Here is a 14,352-nt window from a genome sequence, read left to right as displayed (position 1 = left end):
GAGGAGTAAGGAGGAGGAGAGGAGGAGGAGAAGAGGAGGAGGAATAAGGAGGAGGAGAAGAAGAGGACGAGGAGAAGAGGAGTAGTAAGGAGGAGGAGGAGGAGGATGAGATGAGGAGAAGAGAAGGAGGAAGAGAAGAGGAGGAGGAGAGGAGTAGTTGTAAATTCTCTGCTCCTTAAACTCTTTGTTCTTTCGTTTCTACTCAAACTTCTGAAGTTGTGACGTTTGTATGAAATCGAATTAAACAGAATCCACTGGTTTAACATTTGATGAAACAATAGAACCGTCTGAAAAGAGGATGAAGAAATAAAAAGAAAGATCTGGAGGAACCGTGGACATGTGAGGAACGTGTGAGGAACGTGTGAGGAACGTGTGATCTATTCTCAACAGATCAATGGAGTGATTGGAAATAAAACCATCAACAAAACAGAGTCAATAATGTGAGAAAATCTGTTCAAAACGTTCCACATCTGAACCTTCTACCATCTACACAAGAACACAATGGAACCGCTCTGATCCTGGTCCACGTGGTCCTGGATCAGACCGGTCCGTCCTGGTCCACGTGGTCCCGGATCAGGACCCCTAACCCTCACCTCCGTAGATGATCCTGACGCTGTCGGCCACGTCATCGGACACGTTGGTGCGAAGCCACGCCCTCAGCTTGTGGTGGACTTCCTGGGCCTGGTCACATGACAGCGTACCGTCAGAACCCACGTTCAGGTTCTATCGGATATTTGGACTGTTCTGACTGCGTTACCTGGTCAGGTGAGGCCGTCTGCCCGGTTCCGATGGCCCAGACCGGCTCATAAGCCAGAACCACTTTAGTCCAGTCCTTCACGTTCTCTGGAAAGACACAGTCCAAGGGGTCAGAACCAGAACCAGAACCAGAACTAGAACTAGAACCAGAACCAGATCCAGAACTAGAACCAGAACAGGAACCAGAACCAGAACCAGAACCAGAACCATCCATAAACACCAGCTGATCTGAACCAGGGTCTAAGGCTGGGATCATGTTTTAACCCTTTAGATCCATGTTCTAACTACAGAACAACAGAACCAGATTTTCAGAGACGGTTCAGCTGCAGCAGAACCAGATAGAACCCAGATAGAACCAGATAGAAACCAGATAGAACCAGATAGAACCCAGATAGAACCAGATAGAACCCAGATAGAACCCAGATAGAAACCAGATAGAAACCAGATAGAACCAGATAGAACCCAGATAGAACCCAGATGGAACCCTGATAGAACCAGATAGAACCCAGATAGAACCCAGATAGAACCAGATAGAACCCAGATAGAACCAGATAGAACCCAGATAGAACCCAGATAGAACCCAGATAGAACCAGATAGAACCCAGATAGAACCCAGATAGAACCCAGATGGAACCCAGATAGAACCAGATAGAACCCAGATAGAACCCAGATAGAACCAGATAGAACCAGATAGAAACCAGATAGAACCAGATAGAACCCAGATAGAACCCAGATAGAACCAGATAGAACCCAGATAGAACCAGATAGAACCCAGATAGAAACCAGATAGAACCCAGATAGAACCCAGATGGAACCCAGATAGAACCCAGATAGAACCCAGATAGAACCTGATGCTACTGTCGTTTATTAGGGTCTATGATCATGTACAGGTCAAAGGTCACATGATTGTAGACCAGGTCCAGGTCATGTGACACTCAAACATGGGTCCAGTCCCAGGTTTGTGCAGATGTCTTTCTGTCCTAGTCTGATCTGACACATCTGCACTCAGGGCTGATTTCACTGGAGAACATGTGATCCTACAGAACCCATCTGGTACCCTCCATGTTCTGCACTTCAGCAGGTACCACACTTCTGTTTACAGACGGGGGGGGGGGGCACATGTTCAGTGTAAACATGTCCAGTCATCCTAAAGGAGAAGAAGGTGAAGCACCTGAGGAAGGAAAGAGAAAAGGAGGAACTGCAGAGGAATGGAGGAAGGACTGGACCCAAACTGAGGCTCAGACACTCAGCTTCCTTTGGTCAGAACAGTCCTGCAGGTACACACAAGTACAGAGAACAGAGGAGAACACAAGAGAACACACAGTAGAAGACAGAAAACCACAGCCAAACAAACATCTGTGGAAGTTGAGTCAATCTGGAATAAAGGCAGAGTTCCACCAAAGGAACAGCACAACTGGGTTCTAGTGTTCTGTGTGTGATGGGACCAGCCTGTCAGAACCCTGCAGATCTGACTCATATAAACCTAAATTAGACTGACTGTTGGATCTGAGACCCAGGCTCACAGGAGGACCATCTGCAGAACCTCAGGTCTACAGGAGGACCATCTGCAGAACCTCAGGTCTACAGGAGGACCATCTGCAGAACCTCAGGTCTACAGGAGGACCATCTGCAGGACCTCAGGTCTACAGGAGGACCATCTGCAGGACCTCAGGTCTACAAGAGGACCATCTGCAGGACCTTAGGTCTGCAGGAGGACCATCTGCAGAACCTCAGGTCTACAGGAGGACCATCTGCAGAACCTCAGGTCTACAGGAGGACCATCTGCAGGACCTCAGGTCTACAGGAGGACCATCTGCAGGACCTCAGGTCTACAGGAGGACCATCTGCAGGACCTCAGGTCTACAGGAGGACCATCTGCAGGACCTCAGGTCTACAGGAGGACCATCTGCAGAACCTCAGGTCTACAGGAGGACCATCTGCAGGACCTCAGGTCTACAGGAGGACCATCTGCAGGACCTCAGGTCTACAAGAGGACCATCTGCAGGACCTCAGGTCTGCAGGAGGACCATCTGCAGAACCTCAGGTCTACAGGAGGACCATCTGCAGAACCTCAGGTCTACAGGAGGACCATCTGCAGGACCTCAGGTCTACAGGAGGACCATCTGCAGGACCTCAGGTCTACAGGAGGACCATCTGCAGGACCTCAGGTCTACAGGAGGACCATCTGCAGAACCTCAGGTCTACAGGAGGACCATCTGCAGGACCTCAGGTCTACAGGAGGACCATCTGCAGGACCTCAGGTCTGCAGGAGGACCATCTGCAGAACCTCAGGTCTACAGGAGGACCATCTGCAGAACCTCAGGTCTACAGGAGGACCATCTGCAGGACCTCAGGTCTACAGGAGGACCATCTGCAGGACCTCAGGTCTGCAGGAGGACCATCTGCAGAACCTCAGGTCTACAGGAGGACCATCTGCAGAACCTCAGGTCTACAGGAGGACCATCTGCAGGACCTCAGGTCTACAGGAGGACCATCTGCAGGACCTCAGGTCTACAGGAGGATCATCTGCAGAACCTCAGGTCTACAGGAGGACCATCTGCAGAACCTCAGGTCTACAGGAGGATCATCTGCAGAACCTCAGGTCTACAGGAGGACCATCTGCAGAACCTCAGGTCTACAGGAGGACCATCTGCAGAACCTCAGGTCTACAGGAGGACCATCTGCAGAACCTCAGGTCTACAGGAGGACCATCTGCAGAACCTCAGGTCTGTGATGAGGAATGTCTGAGAGCTGAAAATGAGTCTGAGGCACAGAGGTCCAACTGCAGACTGATGATCAAGTCTATATTCAATTTCAAGTTGAAATGGGTCAATATAGAATTCGTATCTACACACGTTTGTTTGGCTGTGGTTTTCTGTCTTCTACTGTATGTTCTCTTGTGTTCTCCTCTGTTCTCTGTACTTGTGTGTACCTGCAGGACTGTTCTGACCAAAGGAAGCTGAGTGTCTGAGGGTGTATTCACACCAGGAAAGTCCGATAGTTCACTTGCTTTGGTCCGGACCAAATTTTTTTTTTTTTAATCTGGTGCGGTTCGTATTCACACTGTACATTTTTGTAAGTGGACCAAAATCTGTAAACAAAACCACGTGTGCTGAGGTGGTTCATCCATTGGACAGAAATGAGCAGTGTCCATTAAAGCGCTCAGTCCAAAGTGAAAGGACAGAATCATGGACATTCGGCTGTTTTTGTTATCGTCATAGTGGTTTTTACAGATGCAGACGTCTGCACAAGTGTTTGAGCAGCAAGAGCGTCTGATGCAACGTCAGGTTTATAATGTTGTAGAATTCATGTCTCAATGACGAAGACACAGGGCAAGACGGCTACGGAGGACAGCGCTCATGTGCACATCATGTTGTGACTGTTGGTCTGATTCCCACAGACAGAACAGGTCTGAAGTGTGTATTCTACTAGTATGTGAAAAGACTGTTCTCCAAAAGCATTAGTGCTCCGTACTGCTGACCATGTGTATCTGTCCTATATCACCGTTGAGTTTAACCAGGGACAGAATTCCTTAACGCAGGTAAAGTTTGCTGGGGCTGATGAAGTCGTTTATTATTTTTTATTTCAAGCACAACAGACAGATCTAACCATGATCCTAATCATTCTCTCGCCGAACAAGCTGAAAACGTCGGAGTTTTTCTGTGTCCTTTCTGTCAGCTGTGTTCTATGCACATCTGCCCAGATGTCCAAAAGGCAGCGTGTCCCTTCTGAGCTCCAAGTTTGACCAGGGTTCATGTTCAGCTCCACAGCCTATCCTCACTCTGAGCGCTTCTCTGGTAAAACTCTGTTGTCCATAATGCTCGACGCACGACGGGAGCTCATTAGGTACAAAAACCCAACTGTGTCGGATCGGGTCCAGTCTGCTTTCACACCTCAAACGAACCGCACCAGGGTTCATATGGAACCACACCGAGACCACCTCTTCAACTGGGTCTGGGTTCGCTTGTTTGGTCCGGAACAGAGTTCGGTGGTTTTTATTCACACCAGCCCAAAAGGTCCGAACCAAGGGAGCAAACGAACTCTGGTCCGTTTTAAACGGACCAAACAAGGCAGGTGTGAATCCACCTGAGCCTCAGTTTGGGTCCAGTCCTTCCTCCATTCCTCTGCAGTTCCTCCTTTTCTCTTTCCTTCCTCAGGTGCTTCACCTTCTTCTCCTTTAGGATGACTGGACATGTTTACACTGAACATGTGCCCCCCCCCCCCCCCCCCCCCGTCTGTAAACAGAAGTGTGGTACCTGCTGAAGTGCAGAACATGGAGGGTACCAGATAGGTTCTGGAGGATCACATGTTCTCCAGTGAAATCAGCCCTGAGTGCAGATGTGTCAGATCAGACTAGGACAGAAAGACATCTGCACAAACCTGGGACTGGACCCATGTTTGAGTGTCACATGACCTGGACCTGGTCTACAATCATGTGACCTTTGACCTGTACATGATCGTAGATCTTCATAAACGACAGTTCCATCCCCAAAACCTCTGATCTGACATTTGCATGAGCAGATCTGGCAGAACTAACCCACAAATACAGGATCTTCCATTAAAAAGGTTTTTCTGCACTGGGCTGACGGACACCTAAAGATGGACGGGGGGGGAGGGGTCTAAAACTGTACGGACTGGGACCAAATTTGTTTTGGGAGTTACTGATATGGAAGAGATGAACTGGACAAATTAAGAACTGGATCAGAAAAGAAGACCCAAAAAAAATGGGACGCCCTAAGAAAGAAGGAGCTGATGGTGGAGTTTTTCTGTGTTTTCTGTGTTTTCCTGTTATTTTACCTGCGATCACCTGTGTCTGAGCGAACACCACTTCTTCGGTGGTGCCAGCCTCTCGTTCCTCCAGTTTCTCTCCAATGCAGGCGATCACTGCCAGGTCATTCTCCAGAGCATGAGCCACCTGAGGTCCAACAGCAGAACGTTACTGAACCACCTGAGGTCCAACAGCAGAACGTTACACGTGGAACCCATTGTGTCCACCGGGGCTTACACACAGAACCCATCGTGGCCACCAGAGTTACACGCAGAACCCATCGTGTCCACCGGTGTTACACGCAGAACCCATCGTGTCCACCGGTGTTACACGCAGAACCCATCGTGTCCACCAGTGTTACACGCAGAACCCATCGTATCCACTGGTGTTACACGGGGAACCTGTCGTGTCAACCGGTGTTACATGTGAAACCCATTGCATCCACCAGTGTTACACACAGAACCTATCGCGTCCACCAGTGTTACACGCAGAACCTGTCATGTCCACCGGTGTTACATGTGGAACCCATCGTGTCCACTGGTGTTGCATGCGGAACCCGTCGTGTCCACTGGTGTTACATGTGGGACCCATTGTGTCCACCGGTGCTACATGCAGAACCTGTCATGTCCACTGGTGTTACACGTGGAACCCATTGTGTCCACTGGTGTTACATGCAGAACCTGTCGTGTCCACCGGTGTTATACACGGAACCCATCGCATCCACTGGTGTTACATGCGGAACCCGTCGTGTCCACTGGTGTTACACATGGAACCCGTTGTGTCCACCGGTGTTACATGCAGAACCTGTCATGTCCACTGGTGTTACACGTGGAACCCATTGTGTCCACCGGTGTTACATGCAGAACCTGTCATGTCCACTGGTGTTACACGTGGAACCCATTGTGTCCACCGGTGTTACATGCAGAACCTGTCATGTCCACTGGTGTTACACGTGGAACCCATTGTGTCCACCGGTGTTACATGCAGAACCTGTCATGTCCACTGGTGTTACATGTGGAACCCATTGTGTCCACTTGTGTTACATGCAGAACCTGTCATGTCCACTGGTGTTACACGTGGAACCCATTGTGTCCACCGGTGTTACATGCAGAACCTGTCATGTCCACTGGTTACACGTGGAACCCATTGTGTCCACTGGTGTTACACGTGGAACCCATTGTGTCCACTGGTGTTACACGTGGATCCCATTGTGTCCACTGGTGTTACATGCAGAACCCGTCAGGTCCACTGGTGTTACACGTGGAACCTGAACATTTACAACACTGTCATTTTTGTTAAACACTCTGCCTTGAATATTTACTGTGATTCCCACAATGCACCTGTGACAGAATACAGAGATATTCAGTATAAAAGTAGTGAGTACTTTTCCTGTCCTTTTGTTACATGTGGATTTTTGTCTAAAATTATAAAGTAAAATAACAGAAAAACATGTTTTATCTGAACAGTAGATTCTCTTTTATCTCAGAACTAGTGCTGGGCAGCGATTAAAATTTTTAATCGCAATTAATTGTGTGGATTTCTGTGATGAATCGCATAGTTATGGGGGGGGGGGGTTTGCCGGCATCAACAGTGTGTATTTCCTTTCAGTGATATTTCAGACTGCAGTACTCCGCTGATAAAAAAAATTGCACGTCAGTGCTTCCAAACACCTGTGTTCCCGCCCCCCCCCCCCCACCATCTGAAGACATTTCAATGAAAATGTCCATGGAACAGACCGCTACTGTTCCACATGTTTATGTCCACACATGTTTATTCACACTTGTGAGTGATTGACAGGAGTCTTAGTCCCACTAATCAGTACTAATACTAATAAGAACAATAATACGTGATGTTCAGTTGTTCAAAGTAAACAAAGGGGGCCCTCTAGTGGTGGGAATAAGTGTCACTATCGTATGTTTTGTCCTTTCGGTGTTCCCGTAGTCAGTTCGGACATAAGAAGGAACTAACAGACACGTTTCTTTCACTCTGTTTGTACGGCCCCAAAAACGTTTGTCTGTGAGTATTTTCTGTTCAGTTGTTGTCAGAATGAATAGTATCAAATATCTCTGATGTGAACCTTTGTTACTGGATAAAAAGACGCTGTAAATCTTAAATTAATCTGTAAAGGCTAATCATAAGCGTGTCTATGGATTTTCCCATTCAAGTTAGCATCAAGCTAATCACATCCTAAATAAGTACAGGTTAGTTCAAAGGCTGGCATATTAAACACAACCAATGAATTTACATAAACTTAGCATGAGCCTGCAAAAAGAATTAGCAACCCATCTGCGACTGCTAGCATAAAGGAATTAGCTTAAACATGTTAATAACACACTGTAATAAACACATCTGAAATTACGTCATAAACATGTTTGTAACGGCACGTTTGCATGTGAAATTATTTAACAAACAACAGAATGACTGACACATACAGGCGTTGAACTGCAGCAGTTCCACACAGGTGGACTCAGCTTTACTGGGACACTTTTCTCCTCTCAGCCACCAGCAGTTCACACACAGCACCGGCGTGTGAAGCACCAAAATAAAAGCATGAGTTTCAAAATAAGAGTCCGTATGTATAAATGAACTAAGACTTGCTAGAAAGGCAGAACAATAAGAAAACGGCATTAAACGGAGATTTAAAAAATTGTCGGCGTTATTTAATGAATGCATTAACGTGGTAATAACGTGTTAACTTGCCCAGCCCTACTCAGAACATTTGTTTATTTTTAATTCGACCCTCAGTTTTTCTTCAGAACATTGGTGTCCATCTGTTTAAACTGTTCCAGTCGGTTCTGTTTTAAACCTGCTTCACATTTGGATCATCTGGAAACAAACTGACTTTCATACTTTAATGTTCAGTTTTTATTCAAAAACAAACAGAAAAACCTGGACTTTTTGCTCATGTCTGTGTTCTTCTATTGTTCTGGTTCTGGTCTGACCCACTGCAGACCAAACTGGGCTGAATGTGGAACCAGAACCAGAACCACGTCTGTGTTCTAGAACCCTCTGACATAAACACAGGTTCAAAACCACCAGAAGAAAAAACTGTGAAAAAAAACATCAGATTTAACACAAACTATAAGAGGACGAAGAACTGAAGGATGACATCATCACCTGCATCTGCATCTGCACCTGCACCTGCATCTGCACCTGCACCTACATCTGCACCTACATCTGCACCTGCACCTACATCTGCACCTACATCTGCACCTGCACCTACATCTGCACCTGTACCTACATCTGCACCTACATCTGCACCTGTACCTACATCTGCACCTGCACCTGAATCTGCACCTACATCTGCACCTGCATCTGCACCTGCACCTACATCTGCACCTGCACCTGAATCTGCACCTACATCTGCACCTGCATCTGCATCTGCACCTACATCTGCACCTGCACCTGAATCTGCACCTACATCTGCACCTACATCTGCACCTGCATCTGCACCTGTACCTACATCTGCATCTGCACCTGAATCTGCACCTACATCTGCACCTACATCTGCACCTACATCTGCACCTGCACCTACATCTGCACCTGCACCTACATCTGCACCTGTACCTACATCTGCACCTACATCTGCACCTGTACCTACATCTGCACCTGCACCTGAATCTGCACCTACATCTGCACCTGCATCTGCATCTGCACCTACATCTGCACCTGCACCTGAATCTGCACCTACATCTGCACCTACATCTGCACCTGCATCTGCACCTGTACCTACATCTGCATCTGCACCTGAATCTGCACCTACATCTGCACCTACATCTGCACCTACATCTGCACCTGCACCTACATCTTCACCTGCACCTGAATCTGCACCTACATCTGCACCTGTACCTACATCTGCATCTGCACCTGAATCTGCACCTACATCTGCACCTGCATCTGCACCTGCATCTGCATCTGCACCTACATCTGCACCTGCACCTACATCTTCACCTGCACCTGCACCTGAATCTGCACCTGCATCTGCACCTACATCTGCACCTACATCTGCACCTGCACCTACATCTGCACCTGCACCTGCACCTGAATCTGCACCTACATCTGCACCTGCATCTACATCTGCACCTGAATCTGCACCTACATCTGCACCTACATCTGCACCTACATCTGCACCTGCACCTACATCTGCACCTGAATCTGCACCTGCATCTGCACCTGCATCTGCATCTGCACCTGAATCTGCACCTGCATCTGCACCTACATCTGCACCTGCATCTGCACCTGCACCTACATCTGCACCTGAATCTGCACCTGCATCTGCACCTACATCTGCACCTGCACCTACATCTGCACCTGAATCTGCACCTGAATCTGCACCTGCATCTGCACCTACATCTGCACCTGCATCTGCACCTGCACCTACATCTGCACCTGCACCTGCATCTGCACCTGCATCTGCACCTGCACCTGCATCTGCATCTGCACCTGCATCTGCACCTGCACCTACATCTGCACCTGAATCTGCACCTGCATCTGCACCTGCATCTGCACCTGCACCTACATCTGCACCTGCATCTGCATCTGCACCTGCATCTGCATCTGCATCTGCACCTGCATCTGCACCTGCATCTGCACCTGCACCTGCATCTGCACCTGCACCTACATCTGCACCTGAATCTGCACCTGCATCTGCACCTACATCTGCATCTGCACCTGCACCGTCAAACTACACAAACCACCTGAGCATACCTGAACAGGACTGGACTTGGTCCAGTCCACATCCAGAACCAGGTCCAGTCCACCTCCTGGACCAGGACCAGGACTCACCTTTTGTCCAATCAGCTCATCAGTTTCTCCGAACACGTGGCGGCGCTCAGAGTGACCCAGGATGACCCAGTCCACTCCACAGTCCTTGATCATGGCTGGGCTGCAGGACCAGACCACATGGACACGGATCAGTTCAGGTCTAAGTCTAGTCCACATGGACACAGGTCAGTTCAGGTCTAAGTCTAGTCCACATGGACACAGGTCAGTTCAGGTCTAAGTCTAGTCCACATGGACACAGGTCAGTTCAGGTCTAAGTCTAGTCCACATGGACACAGGTCAATTCAGGTCTAAGTCTAGTCCAGGGGCTTTAGTCCTAGACCTGGGTTTATCTGATAAACAGTCCTGGGTGTACTTCAACAGAACCGGGTTTCCAGTGTGTTTGTGGTGTGTGTTCAGGTTCCAGTTCCATCAAACCCCGTGTGTTCTGGTTCTGTGTGCAGCCCAGACTGAAGAAGAAATAACCAACAACAACAAATCCTGAACAGTAAACAGCACTAGCCCTCCTACTGTCAAAATAAAACACTACATAAATAAATACAATTATAAAAACCAATCAAACCATCAGCTGTTTGGACCCACGTGGGCCTGGTGGACCCACGTGGACCCACGTGGACTTGGAGTGTCTCCTACATTTAACTCTGACTGCTCTAATCCAGGTGTTCCTCAGACTTCCTGCTGAGACACTGATTAATTAAACACACCTGGACTCATTAGTGTGTCCAATAATGACAGACAGGAACTAAAGGCATACAGCAAGGGATTCTGGGAAAGGAAGTTCTGTCCAAACATTTTCCACAATTTGAAAGTTCTTACAATTCTAATTATCTGTTTTATAGAGTATGTTTTTAATGTTAATTTGTGGTAAATTTTACTATTATGTTCAATTAAAAAGGGCCTGTTGACTCTAATAAAGTCTTGTTTCCATAAATCTGTCCAATAATATCTGTGGGAACTTCCTGTTGTCCTCGTATGTCAAATAAACGGTGAAACTTCACTGTTAAATACACCTGAACTCTGTCTATGGATTTCTTTGAATTTCATAGAATTCTAATTCTACTTCCTGGTCATTTAAATTTGAGTTCCAATTCCGTGTCCTGTTTGAAATCTGAATTCCAATTCAAGAACTGAATTGGAATTCGGGGGTTATTCTCAATTTAATTCAGATTTTTTTGTCTGACCCTGGTATAATAAAACACACAGACTCTGGACTGGACTTGGTTCTGTAAATGACCCGACTCTGTGCAGGTTTGTCAAAAAAAAAAAGACAAAAACTGTTGTTTATGTTCTGAACTAAGGTTCTAATAGTTTTGGATTTTTCATTATTGTTTAGTTTTATTTAGTTTTGACTTTTTTTCTCTAATTCAGTTTGTTTTAATTAGTTTTTAGAGCAGGTTTGATAGTTTTTATTAGTTTTCATTTTTTTCTAAGTGCTTGGTTTTAGTTTAGTTTTAGTTTTGTCGTCTCGTTTCTCTTCTTCTCTGTCGTATTCAAATAAATCCCAAACAGAAGTGGCGGACCGTCAAGCGTCGTATGGTGACGGCACAGAAAACTGACAGAGCCAAAGAAATCGATTTCGTATCAATCCAACATTGACAAAAATGAAAACGAAGGGAATTTGATCCATAACTTTTATCCATTTTAGTTAGTTTTGTAAACACACAACACAGTTTCAGTTAGTTATGGTTTCTTTCTTTGAATTATAGTTTTTATTTATTTCAGTTAACAAAAATGTTTTTACAGTTCTAGTTTTCATTATTTTGTTGGTTTTTGTTAACAATAATAACCTTGTTCTGAACATAATAAAAACCTTTGTTTATACTTTAGTTACATTTAATTTTAAAGCTGATGATTTTTAACCATAAACCAGAAATTCATGTTTGGTATAAAATCTAAATTCAGTCGTAAAAAGTATTGGTATCGGTAAAACTAATCATAAAAAAAATTGGATCGAAACCAAAAAAACCTGGTTGGGGACTGGACTACTTCAGAACCCGGGTCCGTTTGTGTCCTCAGACCTGATCTCGCCCGTGAACGCCCCTCTGGAGACTTTGTAACAGTTCTGGGCGGCGACGCCGATCCGAGGGTCCAGACCGGACCGGACCAAGTCCAGGTAGACGAAGGGGGCGCCGCAGACCACCTCTGGAACAGACAGGAAGAGGGCGGAGACATGAGACCACGGGGACAGAGGGGGCGGGACTTATGAGGTCAAAGGTCATTTTCAGTGTGAACCGGACCCAGAACCAGCAGCGAAGACCAGCAGACAAACAGAAGAATAAATAAAAACAGGTAGAATTAGAAAATAAACACAACAACAGGTTAAAAACACGACTGAGTCATTTTATTTTAAAGGATAAAAATCTGTCAAAGTCAAAGAAATTCTAATTAATCTGCAGTTGAAGAATTCTGATGGAAAATGGTTGAAATACAAATGAATTTATGACTTTTGGACACATGTATGTTTTTATTTCTTTGTTATTGTTGTTTTTTCTGTGTAATTTAATGAAACTGTTTGAGGAAAAAATTACGGAAGCGTATTACATTCACACAAAAAAATAAAATTTGACTCTGTTTTTCCAAATTAATGAGATAATTATGTTGTAATTACGAGAAAAAATAAGTAAAAAAAAAAAAAAAAAAAAAAAAAGAGCTCTGTTTTTCCAAATTAAAGAGATACTGTTTTCTGAAAAAATAAAAATTTGGCTCTGTTTTTAAAAGATAATCATCTAGTTAATTCGGAAAAACAGAGCCAAATTATTTTTTTTTGTGTGAATGCAGAACTCTTCCATAAAAAAAAAACCTTTAGCTTCATTTTATTCATTTATTAATGTTGCGAAAAACATCTGAAATCATTTCTCAGACGTACATTTATTTATTTATTTATATACAACTGGAAAAATGTTCAATATTTTTATATAATTTTGGACCAAACAATGAATTTTTCTGTGAATAAAATAGAATCTGACTCAATAAAAGGAGAAAAAATATTTACTTTAAAATAAAAGAAAACAGAAGAAACAGATAATAATAATAATAATAATAATAATAATAATAATAATAATAATAATAATAAAAACCACTGTGATATAAATGACAGATCCAGTTATTGATCACTGCTAATCAAACACATCAATAAATAAATGCTTCTATGATTCTGACTCTGCCTGTTTTATAGCCTCTTCATCTATCTCATGTTATTTCAGATCAAACAAAGCTTACTCTGATTTATTTTTCATATGTCTCCTCATTAAACGTTCCTTAATCCTTAATTTGGCAGAAAACATTATTAAACATCAGGTAAAAAATTTACAATAAAATTAAATGAAATTAAACTGGATTTAATCAATGGATGATTCTATTTTCTTCTTGTTCTAATTTTATTTTGAAGGGTTTAAGTTTCATCAAACAGACATGCGCAGATCTGTGGGTCAACGCGTCCTGATCACGTGACTCTCAATGTCACCAGTGTCAAATGAGCAGCATCGATTATCAATCAGCTGATCAGGACCCTTCAGGATCATTTAAAAAACCCCGGACCCAGACCCGGACCCGGACTCGGACCCGGACCCGCCCCTACCGGTCTGCTCGTGCAGGTTGGAGGTGTTCAGGTGCGTCATCAGCTCCGCGAGACTCTCCCTGGTCCCGTTCATCTTCCAGTTCCCGCCCACGAAGAACCTCCTGGACGCCATGATGGACCTGGACCTGGACCTGGACCTGGACCTGGACTGAGCTGGACCTGGACTGAGCTGGACCAGGACCCGGACTGTGGCGGACCTGGACCCGGAGGATTAACCGCAGGGCTCTGTGTTGTGTTCAGGTGCGGTGGGAAATCCCTGTGTCAGTCTGATCTTCTTCTTCTACTGGACTAATTCAGGTTGTTGTGGTTCCGGCGCCTCCTGGTGGTCACATGGAGTCAGAGACAAACAGGAAACAAAGAAAGAAATGACATTTGTAACTTTATTTGTGTTATGAATCATTTTATTGTATATTTTCCTATTCTGAGCTGTAAAAGAATGTACGCCGTGGTGGTTTCAGACATTCAGTTT

General features: G+C 45.2%; 1 protein-coding gene across 2 annotated transcripts in view; it reads right to left on the bottom strand.

Annotated features, from left to right (window-relative positions):
• Window positions 1-14,142, bottom strand: part of LOC115415779 (triosephosphate isomerase) — a 28,343-nt gene extending 14,201 nt beyond the window's left edge. The window contains exons 1-6 of one of the 2 annotated variants that reach the window (XM_030129417.1): window positions 13,884-14,142; window positions 12,325-12,448; window positions 10,310-10,409; window positions 5,554-5,671; window positions 758-843; window positions 594-681 (exon numbers count right to left, since the gene is read on the bottom strand). In XM_030129417.1, coding sequence (XP_029985277.1) covers window positions 594-681; window positions 758-843; window positions 5,554-5,671; window positions 10,310-10,409; window positions 12,325-12,448; window positions 13,884-13,995 — 628 coding nt within the window. In that variant the 5' untranslated portion in view covers window positions 13,996-14,142. The remainder of the gene's footprint in view (window positions 1-593; window positions 682-757; window positions 844-5,553; window positions 5,672-10,309; window positions 10,410-12,324; window positions 12,449-13,883) is intronic. The other variant, XM_030129416.1, reaches the window with a different exon arrangement.
• Between the last annotated feature and the right edge of the window lie 210 nt (window positions 14,143-14,352).

This window comes from Sphaeramia orbicularis, unplaced genomic scaffold (assembly GCF_902148855.1).
Source record: "Sphaeramia orbicularis unplaced genomic scaffold, fSphaOr1.1, whole genome shotgun sequence".
Classification (NCBI taxonomy): Eukaryota; Metazoa; Chordata; class Actinopteri; order Kurtiformes; family Apogonidae; genus Sphaeramia; species Sphaeramia orbicularis.
This window is presented reverse-complemented; position numbering and strand designations above follow the sequence as displayed.